At 37.6% G+C, this 14893-nt stretch overlaps 1 protein-coding gene across 1 annotated transcript in view; it reads left to right on the plus strand.

The window, feature by feature from the left end:
* SIM2 (single-minded family bHLH transcription factor 2) overlaps positions 1-14893 on the plus strand; it is a 59786-nt gene that overhangs the window by 11903 nt on the left and 32990 nt on the right. Inside the window, exons 3-4 of the mRNA XM_009327968.1 lie at positions 1871-1960; positions 8196-8304. Of these exons, the coding sequence (XP_009326243.1) occupies positions 1871-1960; positions 8196-8304 (199 nt within the window). The remainder of the gene's footprint in view (positions 1-1870; positions 1961-8195; positions 8305-14893) is intronic.

The raw sequence follows: 14893 nt of genomic DNA on the forward strand, positions 1-14893 counted from the left end.
GGGCTAGCTGGGGAAGCTGTGCGAGGTCGTCCGACGTTTGAAATGCCGCGCACAGTTAGTTATTTGTTACTGCAGCCCTGCAAAATGCCGCCCGTTCTCCTGAAGTAAACAGAGCGCGCGCTTTCGGGAGAGGGGTTTGAAGCACGCGTGACTCAGCGCCTACAGAATATGGAAACTGGTGAAGGTCAAAATTATCTCATGCGGAGGTATTTCTAGCCTTGAAAGTTCGGTTTAAGTAGTCGACGTCCTATCAGCTGTTTCAGAATCACTGGTCTACCCAGAAAATACATACCTAGTTATAGCATAGAAATCGTTGTTACACTTGCTCCTCCTCCACGTTAGCTATTTCACATTTTGTCTGGCATTAAATGAACTTCAGTAACGTTATATGCTAATCGCCCGTAATACTCATTTTACAGTTCAGTTATTTCTGAATTATGAATGCTTCAGATTTTAATAAACCCATATTTGCTGTAAACTTTTTTAAGGGTTCTTATACCTTGCGTGTGAAGTTTCAGCTTCAGTATGCTTTTCTGTGTAGGAAAGTTAGAGACCTACTGCACCATATAATGCGGTAATGGAAGCATTGGCATGGTTTTATTTATGATACTGGGCAGAGCAATTGCAAGATGACAGTGTTTAAAAGCAAAGTTATGGCTAAGGATGCAGTAATTTATTTCCCATTTTAATACCTCCACAACATTTAATTTATGTTCCAAAAAAGAAAAAAACTAAAAGCAAAGAGTAATCTGGTTTCAATTACATGCTGTAGAATCGTTAGTAGGCCAGAGAATAATTTGGAATATTTTCTTATTGAGGCAGCACTGTAAGAACATGAAGCATACAGGATTTTATTGCTTCTCTCCTGGTTCACTAACTTAAAAGATGAATTAAAATAGGCGTTTGTTTTATCTGTGTACTGTAAACATTTTTTTTCTATTCCACATATATTTTCCAATGATGTTCATATGTATGTGTTGATCAAGGCTTCCTAAACTGGTTAGAGATAATGGATAGTTTTTCACTGAGAATATCAGATACTTTTGAAAAAATGCCTCAAATTGGGCACTGAAGAATCAAGGTACCCTGAAGCTGATAGTTCATATGTCCAAATAGTGGCCAGTTTTGGCTAACCTGTCCCATTTGCATCATATTATTTTTTCTCATACAAATGATATATGACTAAATTAAACTTCAGTTTTTACTCGCACAAGTAATATTTACCTTCCAGTCAATATCCCGTCAATAAGAATTCGTAGGATTGGACCTCAGGTTTGCATTGCATATTACCATTAGTCAAGATTCACAAACTGTAGGGATATAGCTTAATGAGCATAAGTATGTCTCTTCAAGTGTGATAAAGTTTAGAATGCTGGTTTATTTTACTTTCTTTTCCTACGTTTGCATAGTTACATGGCAGACAGCCCTCTGTTCAGAAAGACATTATTAAAAATATAGTCAAAGAAATTTAAAGCATTGCTTACGGTATCATTAAGTATATTGCAAATACCGGTAAGCTGTGTCTGCCAATTATACCATAAAAAATGGCTTGCGTAGTACTAGACTTTCCCCTAAGTACCACATAGCTCAGGATTTGTACTAAGTACTAAAATAACCAGAATCAACAGGAGAATGTTAACTTAAAGTGAAGCAGTAAAGCTAGCATCTGTAGGGGGAATGAATTGGATTTCACAATGTGTGTGTGTGTCATGGAGTTTGTAGGAACAGCATCGGATGAAGGCTTCCGTTCCTTAAATTTTGCTATTTGCTGCTGTTGAAGTTGGATAGCAATCTTTCTCCAAAATCTTTTTCACTGTAAATGGTTTAAACAGAGTGCTTGCTTTTTACCCTATGTACTTCTCTTTTTCAGACTTTGGATGGCTTTGTCTTCGTGGTAGCATCAGATGGCAAAATAATGTACATCTCAGAAACAGCATCTGTACATCTTGGCTTATCTCAGGTATGAGTGATTTATTCTGTCTATCTGTTAAATACAGGTACTGGATTTGGAACCTAACACTGGTATCTTGGTTTTTAGGGGTATTTGAAGCTTCGACTTTGTTCTCTGACAAATGGCCTTACTTAAATATTCAAGTTTCCTTTGCTTACAACCACATCATGACTGTCTTTATATCTTTTCTTGTTCATTGTATTTTACTCCTCGTTACCTTTAAGAAGGGTAATAAATAATATGATATTGCAAATTGCAGATACATATAGAGCTTGAAACCCAAACCTATTGCCTGTGTGGTAACGCTATACGTCTGAAATAAAGTTTAGAATTCAAGTCTATATGTTTTAGATTGTGTAAGATATTGAGACTTGCTATGAAATAGAGAGGAAATCTGATGTGGAACATGAGTTTTATGGTAAATGTGCTTTAGGAAAAAAAGAAAAGGGGGGCAGATTTATGAGTGTTCACATGGAATTCAGGGTAGTTTTTCCTGAGTTTTTCCAGCTCAGTGGTCTTTTCAGTAAAGCGTTTTATATGGTTGTGATAGAACTCATAAAACTCAGTTTACTACTGTTCTGCACAAGAAGTGTAAGGGTTTTTTTATTGTTTTTTCTTAGAAGGACATTTCTAATTTTTTGCCTTCTTGGGATAGGCACAAGGGCAAATAGCCTGAATTTATTGCAGAGTGCAAGTTTCCATACCTTTGTGTGTAAATGTATTACACAAATTCATTGGTAGCACCTGACCTAAAGCTTGCTGAAGTCCAATAGAAAAACTCCTAAGTAATTTCACTGGGCCCTGGATGACACTTGCAAGAAATAGAGCTGTTTCTTCAGAACCAGTTGCAGCTGAAATACTTCTCAGAATTAAATAAAGTGAAATAAAGACTTACTAGCAGAAGGAATTAAAATGAAGGGATGAAGGTGAGAGAGCATAGGATGTTCTGAAAATGTCTGGGGAATATGCCCTGTGGCTATTCCAATAAACAGAGAAGGGGCTGAGTTGTGGGGATTATATGTGTACTTTTAACTTTGGTAGTAACTAATATTTTCGATTGAAAAACTGTGAAGTTCTTTGGATGTGTGTTTGTAATAGTGATATTCGAATTAGTAGCTGTGAGAAAAAATAGAACTCTAAATAGCTAGAAAAAGAAGTATATCATCTCATAAACACCACTTCTAAATCCAAAGGCAACTACAATCCCTGTTTTTGTAATCTGTTTTAGAAAAAGTAATTTTGAGAATCAATATTCTGTGTGGATACTTATTTTCTGCCAAATTCTAAAAATGTGTCCAGGGAACATTCTTAGTTCAAGCAGTTTGTTCAATTGAGTCTGTTACAGTATAGTATTAGTTGTTTCATAACATTTAGTGCATGTTCAAATTACTTTAAATATTGCTTTATTTTAGAATAAACTTTCCTAGAGAATGGCCATATTTTCTACTCTGAATCAACAGCATTATTAACAGTTTTTCTCGCCCTGACTTTTGAAAAAATCCACCACGCTGCTGATGCTTAAATAGATTAATTTAGTCAGTACAATTATTCCAAAGCACTGAGTGTTCCCATCTCTCCCTGCTGAAGTAGAGTCTCATTGTCCCGTGCTGCTTGCTGTTTGGTAAGTGCTAACTGATCTTCCAGGTTTTGTCCAGAAATTGTTTCTTTCTTTTCTTTCTTTCTGAGGAATATCAAGTCATCAGATCTCGTAGGTCTCAGTATTATCCAGTCATCTGGTGAAATTAAAGAACTACGGGATCAGTAGGGCACTAAATAGTCTTGGCCACATTCAAGGAGAGGGGACTGAAAGTGTTATACAGGCTTTAGTCATATTTAGCCCTCGTGCCCTTACGGCCCCCAGCACAGACTGAATTCCATGTGCATTGCACATGTAAATATCTATAAACCCTTAGCGCAAGAGATGCCGAGGAAAGCTAGAGGATTTGGTCATATTGCTTATTGAAGTCAATTTAATAAGCAAAACCACAAATATTTCCCTTGAGCAGTGATTTGTAAATGAATGGACTGTACCCTTGAACTCCCCAGAAAGCTATAGATCGGAGAGGACAGAGGGATGTGAAATTTAAGGGCATGTTTTAGACTCTCAAAACGCTGAGTGCTCCAGCAGTTTCACAGCACACAGTTTATTATTTATAAATACAAAAACCCAGCTAAACAAGGGGCAGTGATTTTTTCCCCTTTTTCCTCATGCTGTTTTATCATCTAATCTGTTCTTGCTATTTCTCAATGTTCTATTTTTGAAGGGACAATTTTGCTTTAAGTAGTACTAGCATTAATACTAGGCTACTCCTATGTACTAGGATATTAATACATTAACACTAGGATATTCCTGAAGGCTTCCCAGGGCTCTAAATGAGTTCTTGTTCCTCCTTCTCTGGAAATCACTGGGAGTTTTGCCACTGACATCAACAAGAATGAGATTGGTCTGTAGAAGCAAATTCTGCAAGTCTCCCTCACCAAGTCATAATCCCACACTATATTTTCAACAAGTGCTCTTATAGAGCTCCAGCCAATACAAGCTGAGACCAGAGTGATGATGATTGTAGAAAATCTTTTAGAGTGTGCATAGAAAGGCCTTTTTATTAAATAATTTGACAATTAACTAGTCCACACATCAATTTCCAGTTAAAGTGCAATTTGTTTAAAAATATATATTTAAACTAAATAAAAAGTCCATTTAAAAATATTTTGCAGGATATTCTGGGAGACCTACTACAGTAGCCTTTATCTTCTAGTTGATCTTGAATTTAACTTCAGCAGAAAGAAATTAGAGCTTCTGAATAACCCTTCACTGGCTGGTGTAGTTAAGCTAGTTTAAAATTTAAAAACAACATTAAGGATTGTTTTTCAGCACTACTTCACTCACTTCTGTCTGCAGCATCAGAGAAGCAGAAGCAATATTTCTGAAAAGGCTACATCTTCATTTTTGGACCTGTCACTTAATTTGTGCCTTTGGATTTTGATCTGCCTTTGCTCTCAACTGTAACAGTAAATATTGTAAATACTGATGGGTAGGACCCCCTCCTCTGTCTAATTTCAACTGGCCTCAGACCAGTGTTGAACTGACTTGTACTAGCTGACAGAGCCAATTCCTTGCCTCTTTTTTTCCATGGATAACGAATAGGTTCAAATTCCCCAAATGTTTTTTCCCCTTAGAGTCCAAAGACACAGAATGGAGAGGAAAATCCTCTTAGGAAACAATGGTGAAAGGTTGGGTTTTTTTTTTTTAATTTTGAAAGTCTGGAGCTTATTCCAGCCATTTTCTGGGTCCATGAGGGACCCAAGTTTATCTTTGACTTTTGATAAGTCTTGAAATATTTAACCACAAACATCTGAACTTTTCCAAGAGTTTATTTTACTTTCATCAAATAAGTATATGAAGGGCAAAATATGTAATTATTTGCTCTAGAATCCACCTACTTAGTCCTCTGTGTTTATTATGAATTGTTTCTTGGCAGGAAAAAAATGTGCAGCTGAGTTACACATAAAAACCCTCTTAGTAGGAAGCAGCGATATTTGGTAGTAAGCAGGTATTTACAGATATTAAAAAGCTGTATCGAGGAAGCTGGTTTAATAACCTGAGGCATGGGATTTTAGAAGGTTTATGAATTGAACCATATAATTTATTTTTTTAAGTTTTCAGTGTTTCATTGTAGGCTTTAAAATAGCATGCATGCACTATGCATAGCAGGAGACTGTGGTCAGTTTCAAAGTTATGTATATGTATTTTGGTTATTTGACTCTTACATAGCCCCCATCTCTTTGCTGACGGCTTTATGTTTCCACTTGCATTTTTACAGTCAATTTTGGTTTCAGTGTTGTATGTTCACCTCCCGCTGATTTTGCTGGGGTTGCAAATGCATACATCAGAGTAGAAAATATTCCTATGTGTACAACGAGAAAAACTAGTCATTAGTTTGACAAAGCACTTTAGTTTTGAATTTTAGATATAAGCCCTGGGATACAAATTACAGTTCGGATAAAACTGTGACCTTGGGTCCAGTCCTGTGAATCGTGTGAACAAACGTGTATTTCCGTGGGTAGTCCTTTTGAAATGGGTAGTGACTTTTGGAAAAGCAAGAGATAGCCGTGAGTTATACTTTGTAAGAGAGTAGGTGCGTGTTGTTGTGGTTATGATTATACTCAGTAATAGCAGAGATGCAACAAGATCTTTTGGATTACTACAGTTGATGTTGCTAGTCAGGTTGGTTGGTGTTGTTTTTGTAAGAAAGTCTTTATATTGAAGGGAAAGATTGTTTGCACATAGCCACCCATGAATGGTTTTTTTTTGGAAGCTGTATTCTCTGATACAGTTGTTTTAATTTCAAAGGCAAAACATACTCTTCAGTAAAATCACTATTAGCCAAAGATAAAATAATAAGAACAGGGTCGTAAGTGATACTTACCTTTTGGTTTGAACACTGACCACAGCTGTGCATTTTTGCAATGTTAATTTTTTCATGTTCTGGTTTACTAAGCATATAGACCAATGAAACGCCCATCACCGTAAGAATTATTAGATTTAAAAAAAAATCCATTTTATGTGTCTGTAGGTGGTTATGATATTTACAGAGATAGCTATGGACATTTACAATATGTTTTTCCCCATGTAATTGAAAACAAACAGAAGCATTGAGAAGCATGACTCACAGTGAGATTGTATATTCTCCTTCCTCCCCCGCCACTCCAGCTTGAATATGGGGTGTTACTATAACAGGTCCCCACCTGTTACAATCCTGAAAAGGAACAGCCAGTGCTTTTTAAGGAGAACTTTTAGAGAAATTTATATAAATGAAGCAACATAGATAACCTTTCCTTTCCCTCCCCCCCACCTTGTCCTCTCTCTCTTCCTTTCTTTTCTTCCTCTCTTGCTCTTTCACCTCCTCTTACTCTCTGCCTTTCTTTCTCTCTTTCTTTCTTTCTTTCTCCCTTCCCCTCCTTTCCTTTTTTCTCTTTCTTTCTTTCTCTCTTTTTTCCCTTATTCAGTGAAATTTTATTCTGGTTAAAATATCAAATCAGTGTTGGTGTTTTTGTTTTTGCAGGGAGGGCTTGTTTGAAAGAAGCAGTAGGGAATAGATGGCTAGAAAAAGTTAGTTTGCATAGTCTTGGGAAGAGGCATTCCATGAATAATGCAGAAAATGGAATGATGAGAAACATTTTCAGAAAAAGATTGCTTTGTGGGGTAGACAACTTCATTTATTCCAAAGAAAAGGCAACTCACACATCTTAGCAAACCAGTAGGATTGGCTCAGAATAATAGGTTAAATTACTTCACCTCTCAGCTGTCTCTGATCTTAGGGGCCCAAGGCACATCAGGCCACACTGAACAATTGGGCAGCCTGACACTAATTTAAAACACAGGCTCAAAGTATTGGTTCACTCCTTAAATCAATTACTGCATCTATCTGGAGACTTTTGTTAGTGAGTTTTATACATGGCAAATAGAGTTAGCAAAAAGGACATACGGTGCACGCCATTTATTTTTTTTGCGCAACAGTTATTATGGCTACAACAGTGGGAAAGACAGAAATACATTGTTGTGCGAGCAAAGTTCAAGTGAGAAGAGGGAATACACAGATATTTAAGATAGATCTAGTCTTTACTGTGCATGTTTACTTAAAGCAGCGAAGGCTCAATCCAGTGCCCATGAAAATCTATGGAAGTCTGCCTTTTGAATTCACCGGCTACTGTTCTGAGCCCTTTGCGCTACTGTGGATTGAGTGTGGTGGATTGTCTTTGAAAAGACACAAAGGAATTGTGTAAGTCTAGTGGTTTGGCTCTGAAGGCTCAGCTGCCAGCTGAATGCAGGTGATAGTTTCTGGGAACCTGTAGAAACATATTTTTTTCCGATATCTGTCTTCTTGAGAGACATTAATACAGTTCACAGAGATTTTATCCCATTTTGTGGCAATCTAACATTTCTACAGCTGCTCTAGTTTATCACTTCTTTTGCCAGCTCTCTCTAATAGCAGCTCTTCTGTATGCAGATCATCACCAGAAGTTCCCACAAAAGCACCTATAATATTAGTTACTGCTGAAGAAGGAATTAATTCAGTTTAATGGGAATAATTTGGAACACGCTTTGGATACATTCAACTTATGTTTTAAAAATGGTGTGTAGTTACCCAGATGCAGTGAATGCAGGTTACTTAAGAGCGCTTTTGGGATAGGAAAAAAAAAAAAGTCAGCTGCACTGCTTCATGCGTTACATGTCTCTTCACAGGTGGAGCTTACTGGTAATAGCATTTATGAGTACATACATCCTTCCGACCACGATGAGATGACAGCTGTTCTTACTGCTCACCAGCCTCTTCATCCTCACCTCTTACAAGGTACTTGTGTGATCTGTGATCAAACTACCACTGAAAAACTAAAAAAAGTAACACCTCTAGGCTGAAATGTGCCAAGTTCATATTTATCTGATATGAAGCTATGTACGCAAACGGAGGAGGAGCATGAACTTGAAACTGTGACCCAGGATTTTGGTTTGTTGTAGTAAAGGGAATAAGGTATCCTAGATTAAATAATGCTTTTCATGCCATGGAGTCCATGCAGTTTTAAAGAGCTTTTTAGATTTTGCCCAGTGGCCATTTCGTCTCTTTTATTTTGTCATCACTGCTGAGGTTGCAGGAATGTAGCAATGGTCTAGCTGTGCACAGCTGCAGCTATGTGGTCTTAGCGGAAAAAAAAAGAATAATACATCAGACAGTTGGGAAATAGGAGGACACTTTTAATGTTTCAAAAACAACTGTTAAATTTGAAGCTTGGACAAAAAGCCAGACCTAGTACCCTCCACTGTAGGAAGAGCAAAAATGGGTTTTGTAAATGACCTATGTTTAGAAACTCTCATAAAAAAAGTGATCTCTCCAGGAGAATAATGTCCTCTTGCCTTGATACTGGATCACTGATTCACCAAGCCTCTCCACACATCCCGTTCAGGTGCTGCAGATGATTCACCCACGTGTACCCATACAGCATGATGCTAAGCTGGATGGAGTGTCAGGGAAGACAGCAGAACTCTTATTGATTATGTGAACGCCTGGATCAGACTGTCCACCCTGGCTGTGCTCAGCCACCACACATAAATATTAACAGAACCCTTTGTGTATTAAGTTGTTACTTCAGTGTTGTAACTACTATATAACTAACAAAGATATGCTCATCTTTGTACTATCTTCTTCAGTAGCTTCTGTTTCCTTGCGGGCAATTCTTTGAACTTTAAGATATCAGAAATAATCTGACTCCATCATGTGCAATGTGCTTTCACATATATTTTGTAATTGCTTAATCAGTTGGAGCTCATGTCCGGCTAGTTTTTACTGGCCTTCTTAAGGCACAGCTCCTAAAAGCATGAGGAGCTTTGGGTTCACGCTACAATTCTGTTTAGGATCAGGCATTTTTTTTGCAGTTCTGGTGCCTGCAGAGAAGTTTAATGTGCCTGGAAGCATATGTACTGCTCTTGAGTGGTGTAAATGGAAGAATTATTTTAGCCTCCTTCTCTCTTCTTCCTCCCCAAAAAGGTTGTCTTGTGCACCCCTTGGTGTCTTGAAAAACAAACTCTTATTTTTCTTAGACTATTCTGATTCTAGTTGTTACTTGACTTTTCATAGTTTGCTCATTCCTCTGTCAGGGATTTTTTTTTTTAAATGTTGACTTTTTAAAAACATTTTTTTCCTTTTTCCTACCTTACTGATAAACAGAGGGGATACCTCTGGTATAAATCCATGACTTTTCATGCAGTTCTGCTGGTATCCAGAATTGGTGGTAAAATATTTTTATACCCACTGTCTTGACAATAGCAATAGCCTCCTGTTTTTGTTACAATATTTTTTTTTTAAATTTGTCAGTTGGAGATTTTTTACAAATTTAAAGTCATGGGCAACTGATTGGAATTAATTTCTATGTCAAATGCAAATAAGCCCACAGCTCTTCCTGTTCTCTGTTTAGTATCATGACTCTGGTTTACTAGAAGCAGTGAGACAGCACACTAGTACTGCAGTTCCAGAAGTTTTGGTTTTTTTGCTCAGAACTAGGTACTGCCTGTTTCTTGCTTACATTTGGATGTCTCTGGATGCTTATCTTGCCTGTTAGCATTTGTTTCCTGAAACAATCAGGTCTCCCTCATTTTAGCTACTTACGGTCAAATTCTTGATTTCCTTAACAAATTCTCCTCACCACATGTGAAGTGTAATTCTGTTCTGGTTGTGTTTGAAAAGACTTTACACACAATTGAAACTGTTAATTTCAGTTTACTTGCAATGGTTTCAGTCTGGAATTCTGATGATGGTATAATTAGCCCCAGATATATGCCTCGTTCTCTGTAGCTTTCTTTTTACCTCATTCTACACAGATGCTGTTTGTTATTAGCATCAAGCTGTGGTTTCTCAATAGTGCGAAGGGAAGGGAAAATTTACCTTGAAATGTGATCCATTTACATATGTTTTGTTTTGTGTAAAATTTTGTGTGGCAGAGGAGATGATTGATAAAAACCTCAAATCAACAGCATCTTATTTGGATTCCTAGACTTGGAGAAGATAAATAAAGGAGTTCAGCTGTGTTTTGGTTTGTGTAGGGATTATTTTATGCAAACCTTACTTCTGCGTGTCTCTTTCCCGTACAATGCATAGAGCGGGTGTCTTAAAATATCCAGAATCCATAGCTAAATCTTTTTGAAATGAACAGAGTGATCAAATATTTATTTATATTTGTCTTCCCTGTGCCAGTAGTTCCCTTTTCTGCAGTGTATACATTTTATACATATATATCTTGAGGTATAACCTGAAACTACCTGGCCCACGGAAATCAAAGCAGGTCTCCTATTTTTCTTCAGTGAAGCCCTGAAACGTATTTAATAGATGACAGGAATGAAGTAACTTCTGTCTGTATCTTAGTAGATATTTTGAATATTTAAATAAAACATGGAGTTCTACAAATAAGACAGAGGGAAGTTGAGTGAAAGCAGCTTTATTTTCTAATAAAAAGGAAAACAGACTTTTTAAAGAGCATTTTTTGTCATTTCAGTTTGATTTTCTCTCTTTTAATCTTTTAAAACACGTCTGAATCATCAAGTCACTGGGTCGAATAAAAACTTTCCTTTTATAACTTTATTACATTATAGATCTCTCCGATCTGTGGTATTACTCAGGAATAAAATCAATATTGCACTGTAGACACAGACATTCATAACACAAATTTACAGCTTGGCTCATGTAACTTCACTTGCTCAAGAGGTGTTCTTCAGCTAATTCTCAGATATGTATATACATTTTTAGTTCAGTTGCTATTTCAGCAGTTGTAGCTGGATGAGATCTGTTATGACCGCAATAAAATCACAAATGTGAACATTTTTATCTATACTTTGTGGTATTCTGTTATTGGTATTGAATAACCCAGAGTACAGATTATTTTTGACCTCCAGTTTTACAGTCTGTAAATTTTGATGCTGTCCCTTTAGTTATTTCTTCATTTGCTTTTAATCTTCCTCATTTTCCTTCATTATTCTTTTCAAACCTTCCCTTGTATTTCCAGTGCTTCGTCAGTTCCACAGAAGCTTTTCTGAAAAGACCAAACAACATGAGAAAGGTGGAAGCCTTGTAGCTGTTGAGCTTTCGAAATCTTATTTGCATAAGTTTTATTTCTCAGGGAAATGCAAATTATTGCTCACTGCATCAAATCAGACATAGTGAGGATTTATTTATATAATGCTCACTGTCACATTGTTTTTCTTCAGATATCTCAGTCTGGTAGTCAAAAAATGATATGTTAGTTAAAAGGCATAAGCCTTCTTAAATTATAATTTTTAAAATTTTTTAAGTTTGCCCTGGGCTTCCTAAAGTTTCAGGTACAAGGCACATCTTCAAACGTAGAGGGTAGATATGCTGTTTTTTTAAGAGACAGTGAAAATTCTTGAATAATCACGATTCCTGAAGCTGGGACTTCATAGCAATATTAAATGTAATAAAAATTGGGAAAATGGATGTTGGTGAACTAGCTGTTGTGTCACCACTCTTTAGATAAGTAAGTCCAATGTGGCGCTACAGCAAGTTATGGTAAGGAAAGCTTTTGGGGCAAGAAACTGGAAGGCGGCAACTCTGAGAAGCATCTAAAGGTCATAAAGGACAAACAGCTCGGTGTGAGCTCCTGTTGTGAAGCTGTGGCAAAAAGGGGTAATGGAAAATCCTTGTGCATAAAAGTGGGGGAATAGTGAACAGGAATAGCAAGGATGAATAATTGTATTCTTTATACAGTATTAGTGAAATGGACACTGGATTTTTCTGTATAATTCTGCTGTCCACTTTAAAAAAAATGGCAAATCGGAGAAAGTACAGAAGAGAGCCACAAAAATGATTGACGGACTGGAAAGGCTTATAATGAGAGATGAAAGAACACCATCTGTTTGGTTTATCAAAAAGAAGATTGGGAGGTGACTTGATTACTGTGTGTGCATACTTCCAAGGGAAGAAAATACTGGGAACTAAAGGACTGTTTTAGAAGAAAAAACATATCAAGGACCAATGTCTGTGAACTGAAACCACAAAAGCTCAAATTAGAATAATGCATGCATTTATAACTAGGAGTTTGATTAACCACAGGAACAGAATACTGAGGGAAGCAGTGGTTTCTTCCTCTTTTGATGTCTTCAGATCAAGGCTGTATGCCTTTATAGAAGATACGCTTTAGGCAAACAGAAGTTACTGAGCTCAGCACAGGAGTAACTGACTGAAGTTTAATGAACTGCAATGTACAGGTTACACCTATGATCTAATGCTCCTTTCTGGCCTTTAAAGTCTACAAGCTATGACTCAATGAAAGCCATAAGCCCCATGATCTGTGGAGGCTTTGGAGAATTTCAGCTTTAACTTACAAAGTCTTTAAGCTGCCTTTTTACTTGCATGACCAGCATTGAAAATGTAAAGCAATATGTACTGATCCCTTGCTATAAAAGAAGCCAACAGCTGGACTCTCTTTCTGGGGGTAGCTGGGGTGGGGAAAAAGAATAATCTCTCTCACATACACATTAAAGGTAGGGTATGGCTCAGCGAATGACCTCACATGAGTCTTCAGGCCAACTTTGCAGCAGTTGTAACAAAATGAATCCATTATATTCAACTGGGATGGGTTAGCAGAAAAAGGGGAAAAAAAGAAAAAAAAAGAAAAAAGAGAATAATTTGATACCTTTTCCAAATGATGTGTACTGGCTGTGCTCAGATCTCAGATGACTTCACTGGCCCTTCACGCCTTTGCAAATATTGCTTAATGTATTTCTGGTCTGCAGCATTTTAGTGTGTTCTGGCTTAGTTTTGTACCTGTGAAGAAGCCTTACACCTCAGTTTTGCAGTCCCTGTACCACCTGTATCTGTTGCACAGGCTGATATCAAGGTTCCTGGGCCTCTATCCCAAGATATGCAACACTTAACTAACAGGAATGTGGGAATTGTTTCATGGTGTAGGGCTGAGAAACTGATTTCTTAGGATGTAGACAAGTGATTTTGACGCATGCTGCCTTTCCTTGAGCACTTACAGTTCTGAAAGCTTTTCTTTTCTGTTTCTTCAAGTAGCGGAACTAACAAACTGGGTCAACTGGATGAGAGTCCCCTGCTGGGGCAGAAGGTTGTCATCCAGCGGGGCGGTTGGGCTCCAAAATGTGGGGATGATGTGGTAACAGTAGTTTCTGAATCTTGGAAGACTGCAAGGTTACATTTATGGCTGACTGTAGAGACTAGTGCATGCTGCCTATCTCCCCTGCTTAGTGCAGGAGACCTAGTAGGTTGTGGCTGTGGTGCCATGCAAAATTCTGCCTAGCCAACAATAGCTCCAGAACTTCATGGAGGCATGTGAGGGGTTTGCCCCTTTCCTCAACTCACATATAGCATAAAACTAAATGTCTGTCAGGCTAGTAAGTCTAAGCTGCTACAGCTCAGCAGCAAAGCATTTTGGTACTAGCATGGTGGCAGGTAACAATGCTGGCAGAGATTTGTGAAGTGACTTTTACAAAGTGCCTTGTCTAGAGGTGATAAGCATTTTGAATGTGACTGAAATAGTGGCTGGCTTTCAGGGACTGAATGTTGAGGATTGCACCAGGATTATTGACTACACCCAGCTCCCCCTAGCATGCTCTTCAGAGGAAACAACATACTGACACTAGCTGGGAAGCACATACTATGATAAGTTGGGACCTTAAGCCCTAAAATGGTGTGGCTGTCCAAAGTGTGTCTGTACCAACCATTTTTGCAGAAAGTTTTCTTTAACAGTTAGCAGCATAGAGTGGTAGGCTTGTAGCAGGATAGTAACACTTGCAAAACCATCCGGAGGTTTTTGGGAAATGCTGTACCATCTGAACCATATCTATAAGAATAAAAAAGGAAATTTTTGTATGAAATATCAGGGTAGTGCAAGCTGGGTATGACTAGTCAGTCCACCTGTCGTCATTGCAGCTGAATACAAGCAAGCAAACGAAATAAGAGATATTTGCACTGCAGGTTAACTGAGACAAGCAATTAAGCAATGTTGAGAGGGATTCAGAGTTGTGTGCTGCTCTTCCATGTGTGTATTTGGAGTCGGACATTGTGTGGTTTTTATTGGTTTCATATGCTTTTTCTGAGATTTTAATCCTTTAAAACATCTGTAGCTTCCCAACTTTTGCTGACTTGCACACCAAGGCATGGTGTACTAAAAGCAGTTTATTAACATTCCCCAGAGCAGACAAGAGGAAAGAGGAATACTGTAGTTATTGTAGACATTCCAGTTGTCTGCTAACAACTTGATAATTCTTATATGATTAGTTATAAGCCTAATGTAAGTTACATAAGGAATGTGGAATACATTGTGTCAGGCTTTCTCTACTCTGATGCTTTAAGGGCACTGTTTCATTCAGCTAAGAAGTAAATGTCAGTGCATACTTTTCCTCTCAGGAAAGAACAT

Source organism: Pygoscelis adeliae, unplaced genomic scaffold (assembly GCF_000699105.1).
Source record: "Pygoscelis adeliae isolate BGI_AS28 unplaced genomic scaffold, ASM69910v1 Scaffold154, whole genome shotgun sequence".
Taxonomy (NCBI): domain Eukaryota; kingdom Metazoa; phylum Chordata; class Aves; order Sphenisciformes; family Spheniscidae; genus Pygoscelis; species Pygoscelis adeliae.